Source organism: Pelodiscus sinensis, chromosome 4, assembly GCF_052426305.1.
Source record: "Pelodiscus sinensis isolate ZL-2025 chromosome 4, ASM5242630v1, whole genome shotgun sequence".
Lineage (NCBI taxonomy): Eukaryota > Metazoa > Chordata > Testudines > Trionychidae > Pelodiscus > Pelodiscus sinensis.
This window is the reverse complement of record NC_143055.1, coordinates 47,836,563-47,863,991: the sequence shown is the minus strand read 5'-3', so window position 1 is coordinate 47,863,991 and position 27,429 is coordinate 47,836,563. Positions and strand designations below refer to the sequence as shown.

Genomic DNA, 27,429 nt, shown 5'->3' with positions numbered 1-27,429 from the left:
TGATACTCACAAGGCAGGAGGCAGAGAGATTACCTGAAGTACAACCCCAGTCTCTGAAGGAGGCCAGGGGTGACAGTTGCCTGACTGAAGGAAGGAGATACTGACTGCCTGAAAGTGGGAGACAGAGCGGTTGTTTGAAATACATCCCATTGCGGCAGAGTGGCTGGGAATGGTTTTGAGGAAGCATCTCTGTAGCTTGGTAAGAAGAAGCCATGAGGAATCACAACTCCAAGGTTCAGGTAAAGACACGGATAAGCAGGGCAAAGCTAGGAGTGGCAAAGGGATTGAAAACACAGTCAGTAGATGCCTAAAACAAGGTACCTGGGAAGGATTCCAGAGTAGAGGATGGGCCTGGGTTTCTCAACCTCTTTCCTAGACCAGGAGGGGAAGTGCAGCAGTGAAAGAAGTGGAGACCTATTTGTCCCAGATGAAGGCTGAGGGCTGGGCTTTGAAGCCACTAGATCTTGTGTTTTCTTATTTTTAATTTTTTGGTTAACCCTGGAAGGGGAGTGGACTGAGAGGTTATCTGTCTGCAGGGCTAGGCCACAGAAGGGACAGGCTGTGGTGGAACCAGTAAGTGAAAGAACCCCAGCAATCCTTGACAACAAGGGGTTGCTCTGATGGTGAGTGTGTGCTGTAACAGGGCTCCTATGTAGTTTTGGTCAAAGAGAAGTCTGATTTCACTTGCAACCTGTGAATAACAAGAAAAATATTAGACTCGATCAAATAAAGATTGCCACGTATCTTGGGTGGTCTTTCAGCTATATAAGCCCCTGACTCCATGGAAGTTGGGGGAAAACTTGTGTCCCGCCCAGGGGGTGCTCCTGATTTTAATCAACTCACTGAGCAACTGGACTTCTCCCAAAACTTCTGAAGGACTGTGATAAATATAGGAAGGAAGAAGAAGAGTTGTCCAATAAATACATTTCCAAATTTCTCTTTGGGCTCAAAAATTTATCTTGTTAATTCTCATAATGAAAGTGAACATTGCAGATAATTTTGGTAAAATTCCCTTTGCCCAGATCGGAATTATATTAGGTGCTCTTGAGATTCCATTCTCTGCTGTATTGTTACCAATTACCAGAGAAAGAGTAATATCATATAATGCAGTCAAATCCCAGAGAAAGCTGTTTATCAAAACAAAAGATTGAGAGGTGACTTGATGACAGTGTATAAATATCTTCACAAGGGAGAAAATACCAGGCACTCAAGGACTCTCTAATTTAGCAGAGAGGCATAACATGAACCATGTCTGGAAGTTAAAGAAAAATTCAAATCAGAAATTAGGGTTTATGCAATTTTTATAGTGAGGGTGATTGACATTGAAAGAAAATACCAAGAGAAGTAGTGGGTTCTCCATCTCATGCTGTTTTTAAATCAAGACTGGATGTCTTACTGGAAATATGCTTTAATCAAACACAAGATACTGGGCTCCAGTAATGAGATACTGTGTGAAATTCTATGTCCTGTACTTGACAGAAGTCAGTCCTGGATAATCTAATGACCCCTTCTGGCCTTAAAGATCTATGAAGCTACCAGGAGTGTCTGGGAAAACACACAGCTGTGTCTTTAAAATGATTTCTGCATATAATGTTATGTGTAGATACTAGCAAAGAGAGGAGTGAGTGAAGGAGGACTAAGGGTAAATATCTTTGGCATAAGTCAAACATGTTCAAAAGCAATTAAAGCACACTTGTTCTAAAGTTTTTGTGTCCATATTGTGAGCCGTATTGTATATGTACCAGATGCAATAAAATTATAAAAACTAACAGCTTGATTCATAAAATTGTCTTACGCCAATTATGTATTCATTTTTCATCTTCATTATGCAGAACTTTCTGGGAAACCTTTTTTTAGCAGAGGGTGTTTTTTCAGTTTATTAAAGCTTTTTTTCCCCAGTGCACATTTTCAGTTCTAAATCAAGAGCTTGCATAGCTCAAAATAAAAAGGATAATATTCTGCTCAAACAGCACCTGCTCTTTAAAAGAAGTGTAGAGTCCTTCACACATTGTAAAAATGCTCCCATTTCCTGATAGCTGATGTATGGAAATCCACAAAAGTTATCCCCTTCCAATACAGGGAGAAGTTATTGTGGAGATGATCATTACAGATGGTAAAGAATATGAAGATTTTGCATTTGGGAAAGTATTGCTATTAAGGGTGGTTAACATCTTTTCCTCCCTCCTCAACAGTGAAAGTATCCATGACAAATCCTATTTTTGTCATTTTTCCGGTTTTTTCACAACAAATTCGGTGTGCCTCTTATTGCCCCAAACTTGTGTCAAATGTTATTAATTGCTTTATTTTTGGACAAGGAATTTCAGTAACTATTTTGATAATGTAGATAGTCATGGTTTCAATATTTTTAAAAACATACTGGGTCTATTTTGAATACTTTGGAATGAAAATAATTATAATCTTTTTTTTCAAACAATTTTTTCAAAAAAATACCAGAATGAAGAGGTGGGTAACAAATTAATCTATGTTTCACTGCTCACCAGTTGGCAATATTCTTGCCATTTCATGCATGGGCATGAACTTGTCTATAGTAATGTTGCATGATTAAAGCATTTGTAATCACACAAATACAGGTGTAAGCACATAAATACAGGTGTCCTCGACACAGCTAAGCCAAGAAAAGTTGTGTTTTGATTTCTAAAGGGTTCTCATTTTCCCCTTGAAATTATCATGTTTGCTGTTTTGCTGAGTTCTTTGTTTTGTGACCTCAGTGGTCCCCTTTCTCCCTCTAATATAGATGTGATGCTTTCCATTTCCTCTCAAATGGAGCATGGTTACTTTGGCCACATGCACACATTCCTGAGTTGCATTCAGTTCTTTTTCCTTTTGCCTCCCTTAAAGTGGGGGCCAAGGGCAAAAAGACCTGGAAAAGTATTTGAAATGTGATCTGTACTTATGGAAACAATTTGATATTTCAGGTATTGTATGAAATGCATATAATGTGCAGAACACTTTATTGCTGTGTAATTATTTGAGACCTAAGGTGACAAAATCCAAAAGCTGCATTGTATAAATACCTGCTTACTTAACTACTGTCTAAAGGACTTAGGTGCCAAAAATTCTGCTGGTGGGCATGTGCTATTCCTCTTTGTATTAAATACTTACCAACCTATTCTCTGGAGCAGGGCCTCTGCTCACTGGACTATAGAGAGTCATTCTGTTTCTAGCTCAGGCACTGTTTAAATATTTTACATTAAGTGGGACAGTTGAAACAGGGGATTTGCAGCGTGACCCACTTTATGATACTTTATGGACCAGTGGTTAAACTATTCATCTGGAAGATGAGAGACGAGATATAAGTCCCTATTCCAAATAAGGCAGACAGAGTAGGACTTGAACCCTGGTCTCCCACCTTCTAGAAGAATACTTTAACCATTCCAGTTTAGCATACTATGAGCAGGAAGTTCTACCACCAGAAGGTTCCTAACTTCCTTTGGGGCTGAGGCACATAAGACTAAGTCCTGACTGCACAAATAAAGTTGGGTATTAAAATGGTGAGCATCACAATACCTGACTTTAGGTGTCTAGAAAATCACTGCAATCCCAAAAAATCCCCAAAGCCTGAATTAGGCACCTAAGCTCATGTGTAATGCATGTGCAGGGAGGGTGAGGAGGAGGAGACAGGAACCTCCTTAAAGAGAGATTCATGAAAGCCAGCACATGAAGCAGGGGGCTGCCTAAGGTAGAACAAGCCCACATCATTAGCCACTCACATTGACTAAGTCCTGCTCCGTCTCAGCAATAGGCAGCCGAGTCTTGGCTGCAGGGAGGCACCTTTCTCTGGTTGGAAGTCCATGTTTCAAACTCTCTTTTGGCATTAGTAATCTATGGTGCTTTAGCAAGAAAGCAGGGATAGTGGGTTTTGTGTATTGCTGTGGTTCCAAAAATGGGATTTAGGCCCCTAGCTCCTTTTATGCATTTAGGCCTAAAGATTATACAGGAAGTCTGTAGTAGAATAGGGACTCAAACACAAGACTCCCAAGTCCTAGACCAATAGCCTAGTCACTGGATCTTCCTTTCCTTTTAGTGTGTCCCTGCTGAAGAGCTAGATGCTGATGGGAACTCAAATAGTAGCAGGGTCTGTTGACATGATGGAAACAGCTGGAACCTTGTCTGCAATGTGACTTTCTCAAAATATGTCTGCACAATATGACAACAGAGTTCTTGCTTTTTCTTTTAAGTGCTTGGCTCCAGCTTTAATTGTTCAGATCTGGAGTATGAGCGCTTTCTTCCATATCCCTTCTCTATATACATCTCTCCCATTTTGCTGATGTCCCCGGAAAACACTAGGGTTGTGTCTAGACTGGCAAGTTTTTCTGCAAAAGCAGCTGCTTTTGAGGAAAAACTTGCCAGCTGTCTACACTGGCCGCTTGAATTTCCGCAAGAACACTGATGATCTCATGTAAGATTGTCAGTGTTCTTGCGGAAATACTATGCTGCTCCCATTTGGGCAAAAGCCCTTTTGCGCAAATGCTATTGCGCAAGAGGGCCAGTGTAGACAACGCGGTATTGTTTTGCGCAAAAAAGCCCCCATTGTGAAAATGGCGACTGGGGCTTTCTTGCGCAAAACCGCGTCTAGATTGGCACGGACGCTTTTCCGCAAAAAGTGCTTTTGTGGAAAAGCGTCCATGCCAGTCTAGACACTCTTTTCCGCAAATGCTTTTAATGGAAAAACTTTTCTGTTAAAAGCATTTGTGGAAAATCATGCCAGTCTAGACATTGCCTAGATGTATAATCATCTTGCTCATTTTGTTCTACCCAACTTGCTTGCCTCATGAACTCTTTTGTCACCATTTTGATTCAGTGTCATTCAAGTGTGATTCTTATGCCCAGAACTCTCTCTCCAGTCCTGTCTTCTTTCATGCTCTTCCTATATATCCTAACTCTCCTCTCAGGAAAAAAAGAGAAATGGCAGAACTAACAAGGTGTGTGTCATAACCTTGTTATGATCTTTGAAAAATCATGGCAGACAGGGGAGATTCCAGAAGACTGGAAAAGGGCAAATATTGTGCCCATCTATAAGAAGGGGAATAAGAACAACCCAGGAAACTATAGACCGGTCAGTTTAACGTCTGTCCCAGGGAAGATAATGGAGCAGGTAATTAAGGAAATCATATGCAAACACTTGGAAAGTAATAAAGTGATAGGGAATAGCCAGCATGGGTTTGTGAAGAACAAGTCATGCCAAACTAATCTGATAGCTTTCTTTGATAAGATAACGAGCCTTGTGGATAAGGGAGAAGCGGTGGATGTCATAAACCTAGACTTTAGTAAGGCATTTGATACGGTCTCGCATGATATTCTTATTGATAAACTAGGCAAATATAACTTAGATAGGGCCACGATAAGGTGGGTGCATAATTGGCTGGATAACCGTAGTCAGAGAGTTGTTGTTAACAGTGCTAAATCCTGCTGGAAAGGGATAACAAGTGGAGTTCCTCAAGGGTCTGTTTTGGGACCCACACTGTTCAATATCTTCATCAATGATGTAGATATTGGGATAGAGAGTATGCTTATTAAGTTTGTAGATGATACCAAACTGGGTGGGGTTGCGACTTCTTTGGAGGATAGGGACATAATTCAAAATGACCTTAGCAAGTTAGAGAAATGGTCAGAGGTAAACAGGATGAGGTTTAATAAAGAGAAATGCAAAGTGCTCCACTTAGGAAGGAACAATCAGTTCCATACATACAAGATGGGAAGCGACTGTCTAGGAAGGAGCATGGCAGAAAGGGATCTAGGGGTCATAGTGGACCACAAGTTGAATATGAGTCAACAGTGTGATGCTGTTGCAAAAAAAAGCAAATATGATTCTAGGTTGTATCAACAGGTGTGTTGTAAGGAAAACTCGTGAAGTCATTCTGCCGCTCTACTCTGCACTAGTTAGGCCTCAGCTGGAGTACTGTGTCCAGTTCTGGGCGCCACATTTCAAGAAAGATGTGGAGAAATTGGAAAGGGTACAGAGAAGAGCGACAAGAATGATTAAAGGTCTAGAGAACATGACCTATGAAGCCAGGCTTCATGAACTGGGCTTGTTTAGTTTGGAAAAAAGAAGATTAAGGGGGGACATGATAGCGGTTTTCAAATATCTAAAAGGGTGTCACAAGGAGGAAGGAGAAAATTTGTTCCTCTTGGTTTCTGAGGACAGGACAAGGAGTAATGGGCTTAAAGTGCAGCAGGGGAGGTTTAGATTGGACATTAGGAAAAAATTCCTAACTGTCAGGGTGGTCAAATATTGGAATAAATTGCCAAGGGAGGTGGTGGAATCTCCCTCTCTGGAGATATTTAAGAACAGGTTAGATAGACATCTGTCAGGGATGGTGTAGGTGGAGCTTGGTCCTGCCTTGAGGGCGGGGGGCTGGACTCGATGACCTCTTGAGGTCCCTTCCAGTCCTATGATTCTATGATTCTTTGATAATTTACTGCTCATTCATGTTACTTTTTGTGCTCTCCCTTCTTTATGCCATTATTTGTATGTTGCCAAGCTAGATTGTAAGCTTTATGGTGCAGATTCCATGTAAAACTGTAAAACACCCAGTACAGGGTTGATTCTATACAAAGGAAAAATAAATAAATAAGACATTGAGTGTTGATGTTGGGGCACTCTTTGATCCTCAAAGCGAGATGAGAACATGAAATAAAAGCTACAGCCTCCTTCTTTTCTGTCCTCCAGTTTCCACAACTCAAATGACGTAGTGACCCTTTCATAATTCCATATATAGAAAGTGTGTTAGTCTTTCTAAATCACCCATTAGCTCTTTCAACATTTTGTGTGCGCAGAGTTTGCTGTATCTCCATACATGAGTCCAAGGCTGAATGCATCGTGGCCCAAAAAGCACATATTACTAAAAATCACAGACTTCCTATGCTCCACTTTTTTTAGACACACTGGAGTGATGTAGTCTTTGTTACCTCCAGTAACAGTGGTGAGTAGGTGAGACTATTTTTCATTCCAAGTGTGAAAGGATCATGAGTTCCTCCATCTTGCAGTGATGTGTGAAAATAGAGAAAGAGGAAAAAATTATGTAATTACTAAAATATATATTTTTATTGCTGTGAATCCAATGGTCTCAACAAAAGATTAGGGGCACTTTGATATACGCAGTACAAATGATTAAACAGGCCAGTTCCCTGGTCCAGAGACTAATAGTGTATGGTGGATTATGAGGAGATTCAACAGTTATAGAAACAGGCAAATGGGGTAACAAGTGTATGCATATTTTCATGATTTATTAGCACCATGATTGTCAACTAATCTAATGGACTAGTGTCCATTACTAATGCTCTATAGGCATTATGGAGTAGTAGGCTGTAAGAAAGGATTTTAAAGATAAAACAAATAGTAAATGTTCAGGTGGTTCTTCTGGTGTTCAGATAAAATGGTATTTCTTTCACCACAATTCTACAGAGGTGATATTTTCTACAGCAGGGAAGATGTTTAAGTCAGTACAAGAAAACAGTGTGATGAAGCATAGAAATCCTTACGCCAGGCCAGAAGGGTTAATGAGAGTCTGTGGGCTCAATTAGCCTCTCCTTGTTAACAGCTGCAGGAGGAGTCAAGCCTGGAGGGAGAAGTTAAAAAGATTGAACCAGGGTCAGATGGAGCTAGTTCTTACTCAGCGAGAAACCTAACTAGAGCGCAGAAGCTAGGTTAGCCTCCTGGTAGACAGAGCCTCCCAGAAGGAAAATGGGCCTGCAACAGGGAACACAAGCTAGTTGTGTAGGAAAGATGGGGGAAGGGACTCTATCCAGAGTTCTCAATGCTGGCACAGAGGCCTGCAGGGAAAACAATATTGGTGGGTTCAGGGACTGTCCTGTGAGGAAGAAACACTCCTGAAGCAGAATCAGCCAGATGGGGTTCAGTGTTGAGAAGCTCTGCAGTTAGCCTAGAGAAAGAGGTCTGGAAAGAGTAATGTACAGTTGGTCTTGGAAGAGGCTGTGGGAAAGACCTAAGACAGGTTGTGGTAGGAAGAGGTCCATGGAGACTGCAAGGAGTCTGCATAGCCAGGCCATGACTGTTTATGTAAGGATATCTGGATTAGAACCCAGAGGTGAGATGGAGCCTGTGTTCCCCCTACTGGCCATCTGAGGAAGGTGGGTTTTGTACCTCTACCTTCGCTCCTTTTGTGCTGTTCCTTCCTTGATCAGGGACTGTCTTTTGGTGTGTGTTTTGTACATCCCCTTTCACAATGCGGCCTAGCTCCTATTTTGTTCTCTTTTAATGGCCTAAAAACCCTAAAGCAAATTTAATACTGAGAAGTCAAGTGGTCAGAATTTAGAAAAATGTCCTTGTATAGAGCCTTCAGGTGGAAGGTATGTATGTACCTGGCAAACACCAATGAGGTAAAACTCCAATCACCCTCTCCAATATAGAATAGAGCAGATCAGAGACTTGCATGATTGGTTGTACAAAATAGGCTGTAATAAAACATAGCCATAAAAACAAACAGGGGCATAAAATCAGTAACCAAAGGCAAGTTACATTATGGCTCTGAGCCATAGCCTATTGCAGTAAATGGAAATTTTTCCCATCACTTTTTTGGGCTTTACATCAGGCCCCAGGAGACTCCAGTATATCAGTCAGACTTTAATTCAGATACAGAAACAGTTTGGCTGGACACTGAACATCAGAGGAGGAAAAAGAATGGGAAAGCCTGGAGCAGTAGGCGGGGACCAGGGAGAAGATTTTCCAAGAGATGCAGTGGGATACCTCTTTACTGGTAGCTTACATGAATTCAGGCTTGAATTATGCTGTTAAAATTCCTTGTCTTCAAAGCCTCCCTACAGGAGTTGCACATTTATTTTTGTGAAAAGGTTGATCAATTTATTTACCTTTTATATCCATCATCTTCTCATTTTCTCTCCTATAATAACCCCTCCACCCCTTGTGGCTGGGTGAGCCAAGTGATCAGTGAAGTGTCAACAAATATACTGCTCATGTAGACAATATATTGGCTAAGTTGTTTAGACACTGCAGGTTCAGCCTAAGATACTTTATTTTTCCACAGTGTTAATCTCATTTACTATGGTAGCCTATATGCAGTGAAGAAATATTTAAAAAAGATGATTATGGATTAAGCATCCAGGAATGATATAAAGTAAAAATGTATAAACTGAGATCCACAAAGAGAAATGAGTATGGGTTAAATATTGACCTATTTTATGGTAATACTTATATTACATTTCTTTTTCAAACCATTGTACAAATATGAATTAATCATCACACTGTCCTTATAAATTATATGCACATACAAGAAGATTTTACATAGTGTTACTCAGGTCCTTAATTCAATTTTTTTTTTTGGAAAATAAAATGAAAATGTACATGCTTCATTTAAATCATTGCTCTGTGGTGAGGCTGAGGGGTTCAAAATACAGACTACCCCAGCTCTCTCTCCCTACAGCAGCTTGGGGGGTCAGGTGAGAAGCACCTCCCCATGGCTGCTATAGCTACGCCAGGCACAGTTGGGGGAGGCGTACATGTCCCCTGACTAGGGTGGATCCAGGTTCATCTGCCCCTGCCCTCCCCAGGAAGAGTGAAGAATGCAGCAAACTGTGCACTTTCTCCTCACTCCTTGATGAAGGGAACAACCAGCAATATGCCCATATGAATGGGTGAGGGAACTTCTGCTCCCCACAACTCTTCCTAAAGAGTGCCTGGGGGTAGGAGGCTCAGAGCTGGGACAGAGCTGGACTAGACAGGGGTGCACCCCCAGGCAGCCCCTTCCTGATGATTCTGTCTCTTTTCTGCATGGTTTTTATGAGAAGCAATCCTATTCCAGCCAAATCCCATTTTCCTGGCAAAATCAAACCCTTACCTTGCTTTAACTCTCATAAGAGGAAGCTGTATACCAAATGTGGTGGTCCTAGTACTTACCATTTAGGACTTCTTGAACAGACAGGTGGACAGAAGACAAACTCTCTCAAGTATGTGGTAGATATCTTTTTTTTTTTAAGACAAAATGGGAAACTGAGACTCACACTAGTTAGAATTATTTGAGAGACAAGGTAGGTATAATGTTCTTGTTGGATCAACTGATTTTGGTGAGAGAGATGAGTTTTTGAGCCACCCAGAGCTCTTCTTCAGTCTGGGAAAGGTTCTTTGAGAATCAAGGAAATGTGAAGTAGAACGGATTTGGTACTTGCACGTATTCTAAAGGACCATTCAAGGTAGAATAGCTTGTTAAACACCTTTGCAGTCATAAGACAAAAAATAGGGAATTAGTATGTTACAGACTGTAGTAATAAGCCATAAATCCAGTGTCTCTGTTCAGTCCATGACTTTTAGTGCCTAGCAAAGTTATGAATTTAAGCTCCAAAGCTTATCTTTGAAAGTGTTGTGTGCAAGTTTCTTTTGAGAATGAGGACTGAGAGATGTGATGTAGAATGACCACTTTGTGAAAAGTACCCAGGGGACGGAGGGGGACAGAGGAGGGTGTTTTTGTCTTTTTTCATTTTCATATTTTAGTTAATTTGAGAGCATCATGGTTGCCTGTCTGTTTTCACCTAGTTTACTTAGTAGTTGTTGAGGCATTTACTACACTGGATAAGGTATACCACATCATGATAGGCATGTGTAGAATCCAAACGTGTGTCTTTTTTTTTTTTTTTTTTTTTTTTTGAGGGGGAGGCGTTGATTAGTTTAGGAGTGGATATATGACTACAGTGTTTGTATTTGTTGTTCTGTCAGGGTCTGCTGTCACTTTGAGTTGCTCTGTCCTGGTCTGTGAGGAGCTTGCTTCTGATGATGAGGCTGTGGAGTTGTTTGAAGGACCGAAGTGGGGCTTTAGGAAAGATTTCTTTCAGGATGATGTCCCCATCATTTATGGGTTGTAGCTGTTGGCTGATACCTTGTATGGGTTCCACTGTGGGGTGGTAAGTCACAAATAGGGGTGTGAGATGAAAGGGGACTTTATTTCAGTATTGATGCAGGTTCTCCTAGGATGGCCAGGATTGGGTGGCCTATGCTATGACATAATCTACCTCTCTGGTGCAATGTCCTTGTTTGGTGTGTTTTTAAGCGCGTTAAGGTGCTTATTCCAGACTTTCTCCTTGATACATATTATGTGGTGTGTCAGTACCTGGCTATAGATAACAGATTTTTTTGGTGTGTTTGGGGTGGCTACTGGATTTATGAAAGTAGGTGTGGTGATCGATGGTGAATTTCTTGTGTATGGTTGTCTCCAGGCAGGGGTGTGTGTGTGGGGGGGGGGGGGGGGGGGGGGGGGGGGGGGGCGGCGGCGGCACAAGGAAGGATTTCCTCATGGCATTTCCTGAAAAGCATTCCCTTAGAAAGGGAGGAGGTAGGGACCATAGAAGGGAGGGAGCAATGACCTTCCAACTTCAAGTGTGCAAAAGATTTCCAAAAAGAGACACCCTCAGATGCAAGTAGGGATGAGCACCCTTCCCTGCAAGATATTCATTGCACCACTCAGCCTAGCTTGATTTGGCGGAGAGATTTATCTGATTTAGTGTTGCTTCAAGTAACCTTAATTTCTAACTTCTGCATGAAAGCTGCAACTGTACAATTTAGAACAGCTGATTTCTTAGCTCCTCCCCAAAATCCCACAGTGCTCCTTTTGCTGTCACTCTTCTCTTCCTCACCATGAGGGCAAGTTCAGCCCAGCTGAAGTGAGGAGGATGATCTAGGCTCTAATGATTAAAAATGGTTACTGTGTAGCTAATATTGCAAGATGCTGAATACTCCTATTTTCTGTTGATTTCAGAAGGAATTGATGGTGCTCAAGCTTTCCCAGGAGGAACTCAGAATTGTAAAGAATTTGTACAGCCAGGGGGATTACTTGTTGGACTAATGCCACATGTTCCCTCATTCTGTGTTTTTTCTTCCATCTGTTCACCTTTTCAGTAACTTTTCAGCCTGATACTTTTACAGTCAATGCCTCCAAGGGAACATGTACCACGGAGTTGGAGGTGCATTTTCTAGCTTGGACAGACATAGCTGCACTAGCTCTGAACAAATTATCCCACTGAAAATAGAAGTGCAGCAGAAGCAGCAGGGCGGGCTAGATCCCACCTCCCAGCCATAGTCTAGAACAAGATTATTCATGTCGCTTTTTGTTGGCCACTGTTGTCATTGTTCCATTTTTCCTTTGGAAATGACATCACAATAAGTTCCTTTAACTATCTTTTAGAGATGTGTGCAATGCCACTCCAAATAGCAACCTCCAGATGCTAGTGAAGAGCAGACTGGATTGTGAGTTGTCTGAGAATGTAGTGTATTACTCCAGTGGCATACTTACTCTTTCCCCCTAGGATTACTTGAGTTCAGTTCTCAAAGTTAACCATTCAATTCTTTATTGTTCATTGGGCCACTACAGAAGTCTGACTTATTGAGTCTGTTTGCAGTGTAGACTCTTCATCTTTTTTTCTAAAGAAAAAAAATATTTGAAGTACTTTTACATCCATGTCAAAGCATTCATAGTGTTATTGAATTAATCTATTGTCCTTTAAAACAATGATGGTACAATTCAAAAGAAGATTTGGTTTTATTATATTTGATCTACAATATTTACCCATTTATATGCAGGTAGATTTATACGTGTCTTTTAATGATTTACAGTCACAACACATCTACTTACTTTTCTCTTCAAGACCAGTAAACATTTATAAACATTAAAATAAGAACTCTAAATTATTCAGCACAGCTGCTACACTTGCTGCTTTGCTACACTTTACGGTTTTGAATCTCCAATAGCCAGGAAATCTAGCAGTAATAGGTCTGATTATCAGGTCAGACTGACCTCTGCTTGGGGCAGAGAGGGGAAAAAGTGGCTTTAACACATTTTTGTGTCTTCCCCACATTTCAAGCAGCTTCAGACCAGAAAGAATGCACCAGCAGTGCTGAATAACCAGAGTGCAGTGGCAGTGAGGCTACTTCCCTTTTCCACTGGCCACAGCCCACTGTGCTTCAAAGTGAAGGGGGTGGCACAGAAGAATTTTTGTCAGAACCAACTTAATTGGCTTTATGGTCCTTTGATGCCATCAGATCCTTTGACAGTAACAAAATGACTGTGCAGTGCTGCCTGGCTGAGGGAGTGTTTCTTTACCTGGCAAATCCAGAGACATGACCATTTAAGGATGTGACTTCTCCCTGATGGAAAATGTCCTAGTTGCAGGGTGAAAGGAAAAGTGCTCTCATACTAGCAGGGGAGGAGTGGTCCCTGTAATAAACAGATGTAGTTCTATTATGCACTGAGTGTGTGCCGCCATCATTCCAAAGATGGGATCTGAGTGTGCTAACCTACGACTAGCAGACAGCAAGCTCACATTACATAGCAGCATAAATGGACCATAACCATATGGCCAGTCCCAACAACTCAAGAATCATGAGTAAGTCCCTACTAGAATATTGAGATTTAATAACAATGTTGGGGTCTTTTGATTTGCTTTCTGCTTTTTGAGTCTGCAAGAGGTGCTCCGATCATAGTTTCAGGCTCTTCTCTGCAACTATGAAGGATAGAAACTTCCTTTTTCTGTTTTAATGAAAGACAAGATTCTCATGTAATCACTTGCTTCCAAGAGCTGAGACTTTAAGAATAAAATAATCAACTATGGCGAGACTTGCCACAAAACCAGAAGAATGGGGAATATTGCATAATGCAACAATTGGGTGTCAGGTTTCTATGGCAAGTTGAATTGTACTCCCAGGGCTATACTCATTATAAGCCGTGTACTCTCCAAGAGCATCTCAGTCCCAACACTGGATGTTCTTTTTGTACTGTGCTTCTGTCATCTTCTCTTGGTTCTAGAGCCAGCAGCAGAGTAGAAAAGCAGGGGGCTGGAAGTTCTACCAGAATGCCTCGGTGTCTAAGAAGAACTGGGATAATTCTCAGTCCATCTGTGCTCGTCGTCATATTCATTAAGGCAGCTGTAGCCTGGACTTGTCCCTGAAGAGTTGTTGCTGTCTTAGAGCTGTCAGACACCTACCCCTACCCTACTGCAGTGTGAAAAGCTGCAGAGGGATTGTTACTGTTGCTCAGGGCAACAGGAATTTGTGATATGTTTGGCATGGTAACTTAGCAGCCCTCAAAGGGGAACATGGTGTTGGTGTTCCCTGATTCCTCTTCCTCCTCCTTTGTCCACCAATTCAGGCTAAATGAAACTGAGATGCCTGTGTGATAGAGTTTACATTATGTTGAGTCTTTTACCCTCAAATGGCATGATTATCATGCAAGATTCTCCAGGGAAGCCCGGGGCAGGAGATTTGACTTCCAATCTTCCCCTGCCACTGAGGACAAAAATGTGAGCTGCTCTGACTGCATAGGTACACAGGCGCTATTCTCTTCCTGCTCCTTCCAAGAAGCAAATTGTCCCAAGTGGGTTGGTTGTGGGGAAAGGGCTGGAAACAGGCCTAATGCCAGCAAAATTCCTCTGTAAAAATTAACTTAAATCTTTAAATTAATGTTAGAAATACAGAGTTGGATGGAGAGACAACATTGGAAGTTAGGGGGTGGAGAATTGAAACAGATGTCCTCAGGTCTTTTGAGAACTGGCCAAAAAAAAAAAAAAAAAAAAAAAAGAAGAACTTGGTAGTCTCCAGCAGTGACAACCTTTGTCAAAAGTCTTGTTTCAGCTGCAGTTGGTTTTTTTTAAGCAGAGCTCATACACAAAGCTCACAGTTCCTCTTCTTAAGCTTCCACATTTTCACTGCTAGCAAGAATCACAGAAACCCAATTAAAGTCAGCAACATTGGGGCTGTTTTGCATTTGCTCTAAAAGGGATTTCCCTGATGTATGGTGTTGAAGTGTGTGTTACAATAAGTGATACTACAACATGCTCATGATAATATCACACTTCTAAATAAGATAGCAGGGGCTGACCTCATTCCTGGTGTCATTGCCCTGAATTAAGTGGGAATTATGAGTAGGGAAAAGGTAGGGCCTTTGAATACTGCATCTTCACACAGATTTTTGCTGTGCGTTAAGAGGCAGGATGAACTTGTGGGGGAAAAAACATGGAGGGGAACTTAAGAGATTGTAGTTAAATTGCTGGTTGTGATGCAAACGTCTAGTATGATCCTGGTCAAATCACTCACATTTTTTGGGTATTAGTTTTCATCTGTAAAATGGGATAATACTTTGTCTCATTCTATAATGTCTTGTTGATTTAAAATGCAGGACAATGTAGCACTTTAAAGACTAACAAGATGGTTTATTAGATGATGAGCTTTCGTGGGCCAGACCCACTTCCTCAGATCAAATAGTGGAAGAAAGTAGTCACAACCATATATACCAAAGGATACAATTAAAAAAATGAACAAATATGAAAAGGACAAATCACATTGCAGAACAGAAGAGGGATGCGGGGGCGGGGGGGGGGAGGTGGGAAGGGGGAGGAAGGAAGGTAAGTGTCTCTGAATTGCTGATATTAAAGGTAGGGAGAGCGGGATGTTAGATTGAGAGCTCTTCATGGCTGGAACGGTCTTATTTTTTCTGGCTGAACCACACCTACCACAATGAGGCCATGCTGTAAATTTTTATAATGTGTAATAACTTAATTTACAATGTCTACTGTATATTAAGTAATAGACAAAATATGGTATGTCAGAGAAAACCCTGCAAAACTTCTTGCACTACAGCCTTTGAAATGGCTAGAGAGTCAACTAAGAATTAGCACAACCCTGAATAGGGTCTGCCTAGATGGAGTCTTTTGAAAGATAAACAGTAGCATGTGCTAAATAGATTTGAAACACAGCTTTAATGATTTTTAAAAAGAGTAAGAAAGGGCACCTTCCTTGGAACAAATTCTGAAGTACAATTAGGAAGATTTCAAGTGGAGAGCAGTTTTGAAGATAATCAGGTGTCATTTACATGGTTGTAGAATGCATGGCAAGTAATGAATAAAGCCTTTTCTCTGGCAAGCTTGGCAGTACAATAATATTTGAGTCAATTATAGTACCTGTTCTATATACTCCAGCACAATGAAATTCAGAATCCTCATTAAGATTTATATGCACTCTAGTTTTCAAATACAAGCAACTCTACAGTATATTGAACCAGAAGAACAAGTTGATGTTTATAGTAAACACTTTTAATTTGACTGAGAAAAAGAAGGGGGGACCTCCCACAACCCAACACCTCTGAATAATAACATTTCAAAAGGGATTGTTCTCTATTTAGTGCATAATCCTTTGGATTTAATATACTAGAAATTATTTAGGTAATCACAGCTGGATTCATCATTGTGTGGAATCAAAAAGAAAAAAACAACCAACCCCAAAACAACCAGCACCTGACTGTGATCTATTTTCTCTGTGTGGCATCTCCATGTTCAGTATCCAAGGATAATTAGCTCAATTGCATCCATTTTGGGTGTTCTCAGTAGCTACACTTCTCTCTCTCTCTCCCTCCCCCCCTTTATTTTATACCACGATCTATGTGGGGAATAAAAGTCTCCTTCTTTCAAACCTCCCACACCAGGAAATGCACGAGCTAGGCTTTCATTTCTTTGTAGCTGGTGGGTTTGTTTCTCCACCACCCTTTCGTAGGAAAGAAAAGACAATCAGGACAAATGAAGACTTCATCACCATGATCATCCCCAAGACAGCTGGGGAGAGAGCCACCGGGGAAGGGGAAGTTTCACAGCGAGCCTGCGTCATTCTGGGCTACAGCGCCTCAAAGAAGTGAAAGTATTTGTCACCCGCAGGCAGCAAGGTATAATAATGGTATAGAGAAGGGCCCCAGAAGGAAATGAGGGTGTGTTTTAGATGGGGGGGGGGGGTCTTCACACAGATTGTTTTTGATAATTAATGGGCTTCTTGCTAAATGACATTTTCTCCCTCCAATTAGTGGCTGCGCCCTCCCCTCTCCAGTATAAAATTAACACTTGGCGGGGAAAGCGAGGCGTTAACCCTTTCGCCCCCGCCTCAGAGCCGGGGTGCGAGGGACGGGCGGGAGAGAAGAAACCTCCCTTCACCCCCCTGGAATGGGAGTTGCCAGTTTGATCCTCCTTCCCTCTCTCCTCCTCCGGCGCGGGGAAGGGAGCGAGGCGCGCGGGCAGCAGCACCCGGCTGCCTGGGAGCGAGCCGAGCTGAGCCGCCTCTGGCGGGGGGCGGGCCGCGGGGCGGGCGGGCTGGCGCGCGGCGAAGGTGGGGACCGGGAGCCTGTTGCCCCCGAGGGAGTTAAAGGCGCGGGCAGCCTCCTGGCTGTGCACAGCGCCCGGCGGCGCGGGCTCCCCGGCATGTAGCTCTGCTGGGCGACCAGGGGCGCGAGTAACTCGGTCCGCCCCCCCCCCCCCGCGGGGTGCTGCCGCTCTCCGGGCGCGCTGCGATCGCCCCTCCGGACAAGGCGCGGCGTGACGGGGAGCGCGGCCAGGCTTGAAGTATGGCATGCAAAGATGGGCTCTGCCAAGGAGCTAGCGATCGCCATGTCCTCGGGTCTCTCCATCACCCTCCTGCACCTCCTGTGCCTGGCGACCTGGTGAGTACCCCGAGCCAGCGCCGCCGCCACCTGCCCTTCCAGCGCCTCCCGGCTGCTGCGCTCCTGCCCCGGGCGTGCCACTCCGGAGGCAGCAGGTGGGGCAGGGGCCAGAGGGGGAACCTAGCCTGCCCCCCGGTTAGCACCCGCAGCCACAACGTCTTGTCTGTCCCCCCTGCAGCGTCACCGAGCCCCCGGGGCACATCAAAAAGGAGGAGAAATTATGTCCGGAGAATTTTACAAGCATCCTGAACAGTCTGCTGGATGGTTATGACAACAGGCTGCGCCCTGGATTTGGGGGTATGGTTACTGTGCACGGTCCCTCCTGTCTGTCAGTGCCTGTGTGTCTGTCTGTGGGGAGCACTAGGTATGCTTTGTGCGTTTTAAAACAAACAAAAGTAATGATCCTGATTATTATTGATTCATGGTCATGTGGTAATTCGCCTCCTGCTTCCTCTTCCCCAAAACATTGCGCTCTTTGAGTCTGGGGAGAAGCTAAATCAGTGAGGGGGGGGGGGGAAAGCTTGATCTGCTTAGACGTTGCTAAATCCAGGTGGTTTTTGACCCCCCCCCCTCCCTTAATTGTATCGTTAAAATAAAGAGCAAATCTAGCTGCTTCTACTGTACCAAAAGAATCAGAATCCTGGAACAGAGGTGCCTGGGTCTGGTAGGTGGGTCCTGCCATTTTTAGGCAGTAATATCCAAATTCCACTACATGGAGGAGTTTAGCTATGCTGCTATTTTTGCCACACTCGGTACGGCAATGGGGCAAAGACTCAGATCTGTCATCTCAACACCTCAGGATTCTGCTAATTTTTAGCCCTCATTTCCCAAGGTCTACTGCTTAATAAAGAAGGGGGTTCGCTGCTTTGACTTCTCTAAAAATATTTTAAGCTCATCATACAGTGGCACAATGGGGCTGCAAAAATATGTATTTGACACCTGGATGCCACTGGATCTGGGCAATTTTGACCCTAAGATCCTGTGTGTATAATCTATCTAGAAACCAGTGTAGCTAACCCACTTTACTGAAAAATCTGAACCTCAGTGCATCTGCTCAAATAGTACTGGAAAAATACGTATGGGGAATCTTACTCTGTCAAATTTAAACTGAAATTCCTCCATTTGTGCTTTTTGTTTAGAACAGGTACAACTGCTTTCTACTTGGGCATTAGAAATTGAGGGGTTAGGACTAATATTTAGCTGTTTTCATGTGTTGAATCTTTTTTTGTGACACCGTTGTGCCAGGAAGTATTGGGGGGCAGAGTTTTCTCTCTGGTACTACATGGAAAGCTAGGCAGTATGCGTGTTCTCTCTTTTTATGATACAATCTGGGAACTAGGGACCAAAACCCATGAGCATTCAGATGAATCCAACTTTTATTTTTTAAAATGTAGGCTTGGGGAAAAAGAAAAGTGACACTGCATCTCTGGTGATATACCAGTCTGAGAGAGACAGTCATGGGGCTACCTACACATCAGGTTTGAATGAGGGTACGCTCATCTAGGCTTATTTTGTGGAATATTTCTCTCCTGTCTTAACATACCTTCTTCATACACTTGGTATACCAACATATAAGCTAAAACACGCCACACACAATATGTACAAAAACCCTATGAAAAACTACCACAGACACATCACCATTAATCAATTTCCTGCTTGTTTTAGATTTAAAAAAAAAATCTTATGAAGAGGTCTTTCTGTAAACTAAGCTTAGGACTTTAGGTATAAATAAAGGTAACCCTATTTAAGCACCAGCACTGAGGATAATTTACACAGATGATCTTCTGCCATCTCACTCTCCTAAAGATAGATTGCAGGTTTCTTTCAGAGGCATGTGTTGTGTACAGAGATTTTGTCATTCTTTTTTGAACACACATTTATTAAGTATATAAAATATACTTTGTGAAGTATTGGACTGTCTAAAATGAGCAGAAAATGCCCAATCTGTAACTCAACATGCAATTTATGTGATTTTATATTTTCAGCCTATTGTGCAAGTACAGAATAATTTAAAAACATACTATAAACTTTAAAAAAAATTCTACCAGGAAGCAAAGGAGAATTCTGTCCTCCTTCTCTCCTCCTAACTTCAAATGTAAATAAACAGTTTAGGGTTTGCAGGATGAAAATAAAACCCAGAGTTCAGATTGAAAAATGTATTTTTGGTGAATATTTTAAAGTACCTAGGCTAGACTGCTTGTTGTTACTTCCAGTAGCAAACTTTAAAACTCAAAGGGGAATGGTTTAAATGTTTTTTTTTATAAAATTTATGAGTAATACTTTATACATTAAGAAGAATATTTTTAATGTATCCGACACCTTAGTTTTTAGTTGCAAAAGTTACCTTCACCTGAACTGGCAAGAGCAGCTTTTACCATAAAGTAATGCATATAAATAGTGAGGTTTGATTCTTTGACAGAGTAATAACAGATGATCAATCATTAAAATATTTATTTTCTTAATCATTGTTTTACCTTGTATTCAGGTCTTTGCTGATAAATATTTATAGTAAATATGATTCACATTTTAAAAGTGGGTCATTCACCAATGAATGCATAGTAAATACATGTCTCAGAGGACAGTAATATTCAGAGAGAACAAGTACGTTTCAGTACTGTTACAATTTTATGTCACATGCTGACAAATGGCATAATATTCAGTGCTGAAGTTTATTCACCATCAACAGCTCATGCAGTCCAAACAGGGGCCAAGCACTTATTTCCCTGGCATTATTATGACTTTGGTTTTATATACCTAAATTCTGATTCATACTAGTCTCAGTGAGATTAGAATCAGACCCAGGAAGCTAGCCATAGCTTTCAAATTTTTCTGGCATCTGCCAGCTTTACCACAATAGCAATTTGTGAAAAATTCTGCATGCAGAGGCAAAATGGATTTTTTTTTTAATTTCCTATAAAAGTGAATGGAAAAAACTTTAAGGAATTGGAGCAAGCCTAATATGGATCCAAACTTTAAACATTAGCGTTAATTAGCATAGTTGTTGCCAGTTACAGAAGAGAGGCTGACTGAGAGACAAAATACCATCTTACATTTATGGCCCTTCAAGAATGGGAATGAACCACCTGAAAAGCTGGAGGTGGGAGAAGCTATTACTTGTTCTGTATCAGTTTCGTGGATAAATGAGGGAATCAAGTCTCCTGTGTTGTCAGGCTTGTGCCATTCTTTAGTGATCAATTTATTTAATAAAACAAACATAAAATAAAAAATCTACACTTGACTTACTGTGCTTTGTAAGTTTGGCAGTTTCCGTTACAAAAATAGACTTTTTTGTGTGGGGAGGGAGGGAGGGGGGGAAGCCATGATATCTGTACAATGATTTGTAAATTTTACAATGCTGTTTTCAGACTAGTACCGAGTGACTTTTCATATTTGTGTGTGTGTATATGGAGGAAATAATCTGATATGGTTTTAATCTGTCCAAAAAAGCTAGGGTAAACTTGCAGAAGAAAGCTGTGAAGTGTAATCAGGCAGCTTTCTAGTGTACAGCTGTTTTGAAGATAATCAGGTGGTGTCACAGGAATGGGGAAAATATGTAGAGACTAGCGAATAAAATGTTGTTGTGAGGTTTGGAAGTGATTGTGTAATTGACTTGAATTCTACTATAATCTACACTATATATACTGCATTCAGTATTCTCATTTCAGTGTACAGTGCACCCTATCTTTCCAAATCAAAACAACATTACAATACTTTGGATCAGAAGAGCATGGAGTTTATAGTGAATACATGTAAGGTGTCTATGAAAATACATTTTATGCAAAAATAACTATCTGTTGCAAAAGTGTTACCAAAAATGGTAACTCTGGCGCACAATTTTCATAGCAAAAATCAAATGCTGCACCAGTTATAGCCACAGTGTGAATTCATGGTATGAATTCATTTATTTTATCATAATAAAGGAAGAAAGAAATAAACCACTGTTTTCTCTTAAAATTGAGCTTGCCATGTTTCACTGGTGATCTTATATTAAATTAAATGTAATTAAAAGTTTTTTTTCAAAGGTATATTATTTAACTGCATAAATGAGACCAGAATCAGACACTTGTATTGCTTTAATGCAAATCCAATCCGTGGACTTTAAAGAAGTTACCCCTGATTTAAAAATTATATCAGAATTAGGGCCATACTTCTCATATACGTAACATGTTTTTTTGGTATGTTTGTTTTCTTAATGCACTGTTTGGACCCTTAGAACTTGCATTATCAATCAGGTAAATACAGTAATCCTATATCTGTTCCTGTTTAAAAAGAATTTTGGGCGTTGCATTGAGTAGGAGCAGGATCAGCACAAGTATGTGTTTTTTGTCCATTTGCTGATGCTTGAAAGCATATGCTATTGAGAAAATAAACTCAGCTGGCTCCTTAGGGGAGGGATAATGTATAACACATGATCTTTGGCATAATCTGAGTGGTAAATTTAATGTGTATCGTGTGCAGAGATCTAAGTGAATTGATATTATGATTGCAGGGGAGTTGATTGTGCCTTAAAGACACAAAGCCAAGTGCAAGTAGTTCAGAGGTGGAAGTCTCAGTGGCAATAACTCTTCGAGACTGTAAGAGTCTAGCTGCTTCCTGTTCCTTACAGCACGTTCTTCCTGCCCACATTAGGCCAGATCCATTGGCTCTGTAAGAGGGCCATGATCCCTTTTCCCATCCACTTTGCAGAGGCTAGTGCTGATGGAATTATTCACTTGGAGCAGTCTGAGTTTAGGGTGGGGAAGGGGACTGTGGTTATACCCAATTTCTGTCCTTTGCATGTCCTCACAGAGAAGCTTCCTTGCAACCTTCAGTGCCCACCTGCACTCAGTTCCCATGGGCCTGTATACAGGAGGAAAAGAGGGGGTGCACAGGGTTTGAATGTAGCCCCCCATGGTCTTTTCATGGTCCACCATGGGGCCGATTCTGGCTCACCTGGGGAAGGCAGGGGCGGCACATTACCCCAGCTTCCCTCCCCAGTGCTCCGGCCAGCTGGGGAAAATCAGGGAGGTGCACTGCCTCCCTCCCCTGTGTTCTGACTGGCTAAGGAAGGCTGGGGCTGATTCCCCAATTCCTCATCCAGGAGTGTGCCCAGGGGTGGGCCTGGGCCATAGGGGCAGGGGGCAGCTCTCACCCCACCCAGAAATTCCTGCATATGGGCCTGTCCCACATAGGATCGGTACAGCAGAACTCTCCGTTCAGACTCTTTGGACAAAGGGGGGATCTGACTGAGACACAAAAGGAAGAATGGGCCCTCCTGTTGACCCATACTTGTAATGCAGGAACAAAGGCACGTTCACTGAAGCTGAGAGGCATCCAATTCAGAAGTACTACAAGGAAATCTGTGTGCAATATACAGCTACCCTGTGGAAGCCACTGCGACCAGACAGAATTGTTGGAGAGCTTAGTAGGATTCAGGAAAAAATAGACCTTCATATGGATATTGAGAATATGCTCAGTGACAGTAAATATAATTAAAACATGACTATGGATATAATGGTTGCATAAGTCAACCACTGATTGACATGAGGAAGAAATTTCCCCTATGGGCAAGTTACTACTTAATTGTCCATTACAGGGTAAAGAGGGGTCTGAAGCATCTGGTACTAGAGGCCAGAGACTTGATACTAGACTTGATGGACTACTAGTCTGATCTAGTCAGGGAAGCAATGTGTTTTTAGAAAATAAATTTTTGATCTGCTAGACATTATAGGAATTTCAGGGTTCGTATAAATGACAGCTGAATTTAAGAAGGATAGACCTGCCTAGCCAGTATTTAATCACATGTTCTGAAATATTTAGCTCATGTTGCAAATTGACTGACTAAACTTTACTGTGCCAGTTTTACTTTCAGGTGTCACAGGACTACAGTGGTAAATGTCTCAATATGTTGATTATTGATCCAGGGGACTATGCCAATACTTATGCCACATAATTACTGTTACTATTTCAAAATGAGGATTTCTGACTTTAATGAGAGTTATATCACTAAGAGTATTATACATCACTTTGAAAATAAGTGAGGAAGCTGTAAAATTAACCTCTATGTGAAATTATCATTAAAATAACCATAAGGTACTATTTGGATGTACAACATTTTCCTTAAATTACTGTAATATTTCATGGACTGATGAAATACAGGCTTAAAAACAAATGTTATTAAAACTAGACATAATTGATTCCTACCCCCAATAATTTAATGTGTAGTTCTAGTCTGAAAAGTAATTATTCAAAAGTAGCTTTCCTTTATTCATCATATCCACTTCTGTACGTCAGTGTTGTATTTGCTTAGTGTGTATGGGAAAATATGTATGTATGGTTTTTGCTTTTAGCCCTGGCAGAGCTGACTCCAAACAGGGAATAAAATAGATTATGAATAAAGGACTAGACTCTAACGATTTGCTTACTAATTTCTGATTAGGTACACTTGTGTAAACTCCGACAATAATGGGTTTGCACAGGTGTCACTGAGAACATAATCTGAATGCACTGGGGCTATAGGGGTGTCACTCAAGGCATCATGTGGTCTGTACAACTTTATTACCAGTGATAATGTTTGGAAAATGAAACCTGAATGTGAGAATTCAGACTGAGTTTGACAAGCTGGCAGCTTGAGAAAAAACAATACAAATCCCCTCACGTTGGTGTTATTTGTAAACTGTGCCTAATTGATCTAGAAATAATTGACAGTAAACATAGAATTCCACTTTACACAGTTGTACTGGACTTCAATTCTAGCCATGAGCATATTTTTTCTCAGGTTTTAATGGATCAAAAACATTTGATCAGGTGGATTTGTCGTTTCCCCCCCTGCAGAGCTCATAGCTGTGAACATGCAGATGGATACTTTGTGTGGCTGAATAGTGCCTCTCCAAGAATTACTCAAAAGGATTTTTAGAAAGTTCCTTCCACACATCCTCAGTAGAAGCCCTGCTGTTCAGTGCTTAGTAGCTGAGCATCTCTTCTATAGACTTTCTATTCCCTACCAGGCTAGAGTGACCAATTCATTGTTTGTTAATGGTTGCCCATCGCTGCCTTAAATCTAGGCTAGTGAGCGGGCTGCATGAGTGGCCCTCTTTCATCTCAATGGGCTGTGAGATTATGATAACCAACAGGGTCCCCAGGATGAGGTGGTTTTGCTAAGTACTCTTGTGTACCTAGAATTTGCAGGGTCTGCTGATTGAACCGTAGCAGCACTTTCATTGGATGCAGAGGGAAAGTATGTCTCTGTCAATGTCCTGTGCAATCACCATGCATTCACTTCACATGCCCTTGCTTTACATGTGTCCCTTTCATAATACTGGTGTCGGTATGTGTGTGTGTGTGTGGGGGGGGGGGGGGGGAACTATGTGGGTGGAAAACAGAGACATCTGACAACTCTGCATATGAGCAACTGTTTTTTTTTTTTTTTTTTAAGTCTTGTGGGCCGCAGTGAACCCCAATGGCTCACATGTGTGTTGCAAATTGCTCACAACTGGTTTAAGGCCTACTCTGAAAAATCTTTAAAGCACCTATTGAGTATGTCTATGGAGCAGCATTATTTTGGAATAACTGACATTATTCCAAAATAACAGGTCTACACAACACACACTTATTTCAAAATGGTGTTGAGTTGGAGTACTTACTCTAGCTCGTGGCAACCTTCATTTTGTGAGGAGTGTTCTTCCTTCGACTTCCTGCTGCGTAGACAATGCCGAAAGCTGACTTAAGCTACACAATTGATGTAGCTGAAGCTGAGTAGCTTATTCTGAGTGTAGTCCTACTGTGTAGACGTTCCCACTGTGAATAAGAAATACGTGAGTGAGGAAGAGCTTGTCAAGTCAGGCCTTTAATTTAGACTGGACATTCAGTAAGCCACAAAATAAACATAACGTGCAATGGAAAAACAGGTGCTTCTGTCTGTTTCTAGAGGACAAAAATATTTAGTTATGAGCATCTAATAAAAATTTCATATATATTTTCAAGGTTACATCCTATGACCTAATGCTCTTATTAAAAATCATTCGTAGGTTAGGAATGGGAACTGCGCCATGAAGCTGATTGGTTTTCCAGGCAATTGTCCAGTCTTCCTCAGCTGGGTAGATTGGATGAGTCATGGGATTGTTAGCAGGATATGGGACTGTTTACCTGTAGTTGCCTAATTCGAATCTGGCCCAGGTTGGTAGTGACTGAAGTCATTACCATCTGTCTGTTTTTCAGTGACTTATGTAAAATCAGCTAAAAAACAATTGGTCTGATAGTCTATATGTTAGTCTATAAAGTGCTAACAAAACATGTAGATGGTATCATGAGCTTTCGTGGTCACAGCCCACTTCTTCAGATGACCGGCTGGTGGTATTAGTCTAGTTCCCAGTAGACTAGGTGTCTACATCATTAAATTGGCACTAGTTACCATCCCCATTGGCAGTTTCAGCAGAGATGCTGATGACTGAGATCTCCTTATTCCTAGAGGGGATCAGGGTTTGGACACGTGTGCAGGTGAATGTGTGTGTGAAGAGGCATTGGAATATGAGAAGTGCTGCTGCGAATGTGGTGTTTGTCTCTGTTTGAATGCGGTATGGGGTGTATGGCCGAGTACTTTCTCTTGGACCTTCCATGACATTAATTTGTAAAAATTAAACATTAACTTGTAAAAATGTCCTTCTCAGTTACCACAATTTCACTATTAAAAATCAAAGTATTATCTCTATTCAGGTTTCCTTCAGTGTTCTTGCCGATTGCACTTTTCATTTTATTTGAATTGTATTGGTTAGGCTGCCCAGTCTCAAACTTGTCCTGTTTTTCTCTGTCTAGCCAGTAGTTATTTGAAAGAGAAAGTATCATTTCTCATAATGGAAATAACAATGCTTAGCACCTAAATAGTGATAGAAATGTAGCTGTGTTAGTCTGGTGTAGCTGAAACAAAATGCAGGACAATGTAGCACTTTAAAGACTAACAAGATGGTTTATTAGATGATGAGCTCTCGTGGGCCAGACCCACTTCCTCAGATCAAATAGTGGAAGAAAATAGTCACAACCATATACACCAAAGTATACAATTAAAAAAAAAAGTGAACACATATGAAAAGGACAAATCACATTTCAGAACAGAAGGGGAATGCGGGGGAAGGGGGGAGAGAGGAGGAAGGTAAATGTCTGGGAGCTAATGGAATTAGAGGTGATAATTGGGGAAGCTATCTTTGTAATGGGTAAGATAGTTAGTGTCTTTGAGACCGACATGTAGAGTATCGAATTTTAGCATGAATGACAGTTCAGAGGATTCCCTTTCAAGTGCAAAGATAGCTTCCCCAATTATCACCTCTAATACCATTAGCTCACAGACATTTACCTTCTTCCCCCGCATCCCCCTTCTGTTCTGAAATGTGGTTTGCCCTTTTCATATGTGTTCACTTTTTTTAATTGTATACTTTGGTGTATATGGTTGTGACTATTTTCTTCCACTATTTGATCTGAGGAAGTGGGTCTGGCCCACGAAAGCTCATCATCTAATAAACCATCTTGTTAGTCTTTAAAGTGCTACATAATCCTGTATTTTGTTTTAGCACCTAAATGGCACTTCACACATAGAAGGCTCTACATAAACTGTAACCCCTAATTAATCTCTTAATTCTTCTGTTGGCAAATTTCTAAGGTCTATACAAGACTTTCTGCAACATATAAGATCAACATTGTTCCTGCATTACTTTAGAATTGTCCCCTGAGGATAGCCCAAGTGTGACACAGATTCATAGAATCATAGGGCTGGAAGAGACCTTGGGAGGTCATTGAGTCCAGCCCCTTGCCTGAAGCAGGACTAACCCCAGCTAAATGATCCTAGCCAGGGCTTTGTCAAGCCGGACTTAAAAACTTCTAGGGATGGAGAGTCCACCATGTCCCTAGGTAACCCATTCCATTACTTCACCACCCTCCTAGTGAAATAGTTTTTCCTAATATCCAACCTAGGCCTCCCCCACTGTAACTCAAGACCATTGCTCTT

At 41.5% G+C, this 27,429-nt stretch overlaps 1 protein-coding gene across 2 annotated transcripts in view; it reads left to right on the top strand.

Annotated features, from left to right (window-relative positions):
- Positions 1-16,462: 16,462 nt before the first annotated feature.
- Positions 16,463-27,429, top strand: part of GABRA4 (gamma-aminobutyric acid type A receptor subunit alpha4) — a 62,763-nt gene continuing 51,796 nt past the window's right edge. Inside the window, exons 1-2 of one of the 2 annotated variants that reach the window (XM_075930484.2) lie at positions 16,463-16,691; positions 17,635-17,753. Coding sequence is in view for 1 of the 2 variants with exons in the window: in XM_006111928.4 (XP_006111990.1) it covers positions 17,374-17,456; positions 17,635-17,753 (202 nt within the window). In the remaining variant the exon portion in view is untranslated. Of the gene's footprint in view, positions 16,692-16,793; positions 17,457-17,634; positions 17,754-27,429 lie in introns of those variants that run through there. The other variant, XM_006111928.4, reaches the window with a different exon arrangement.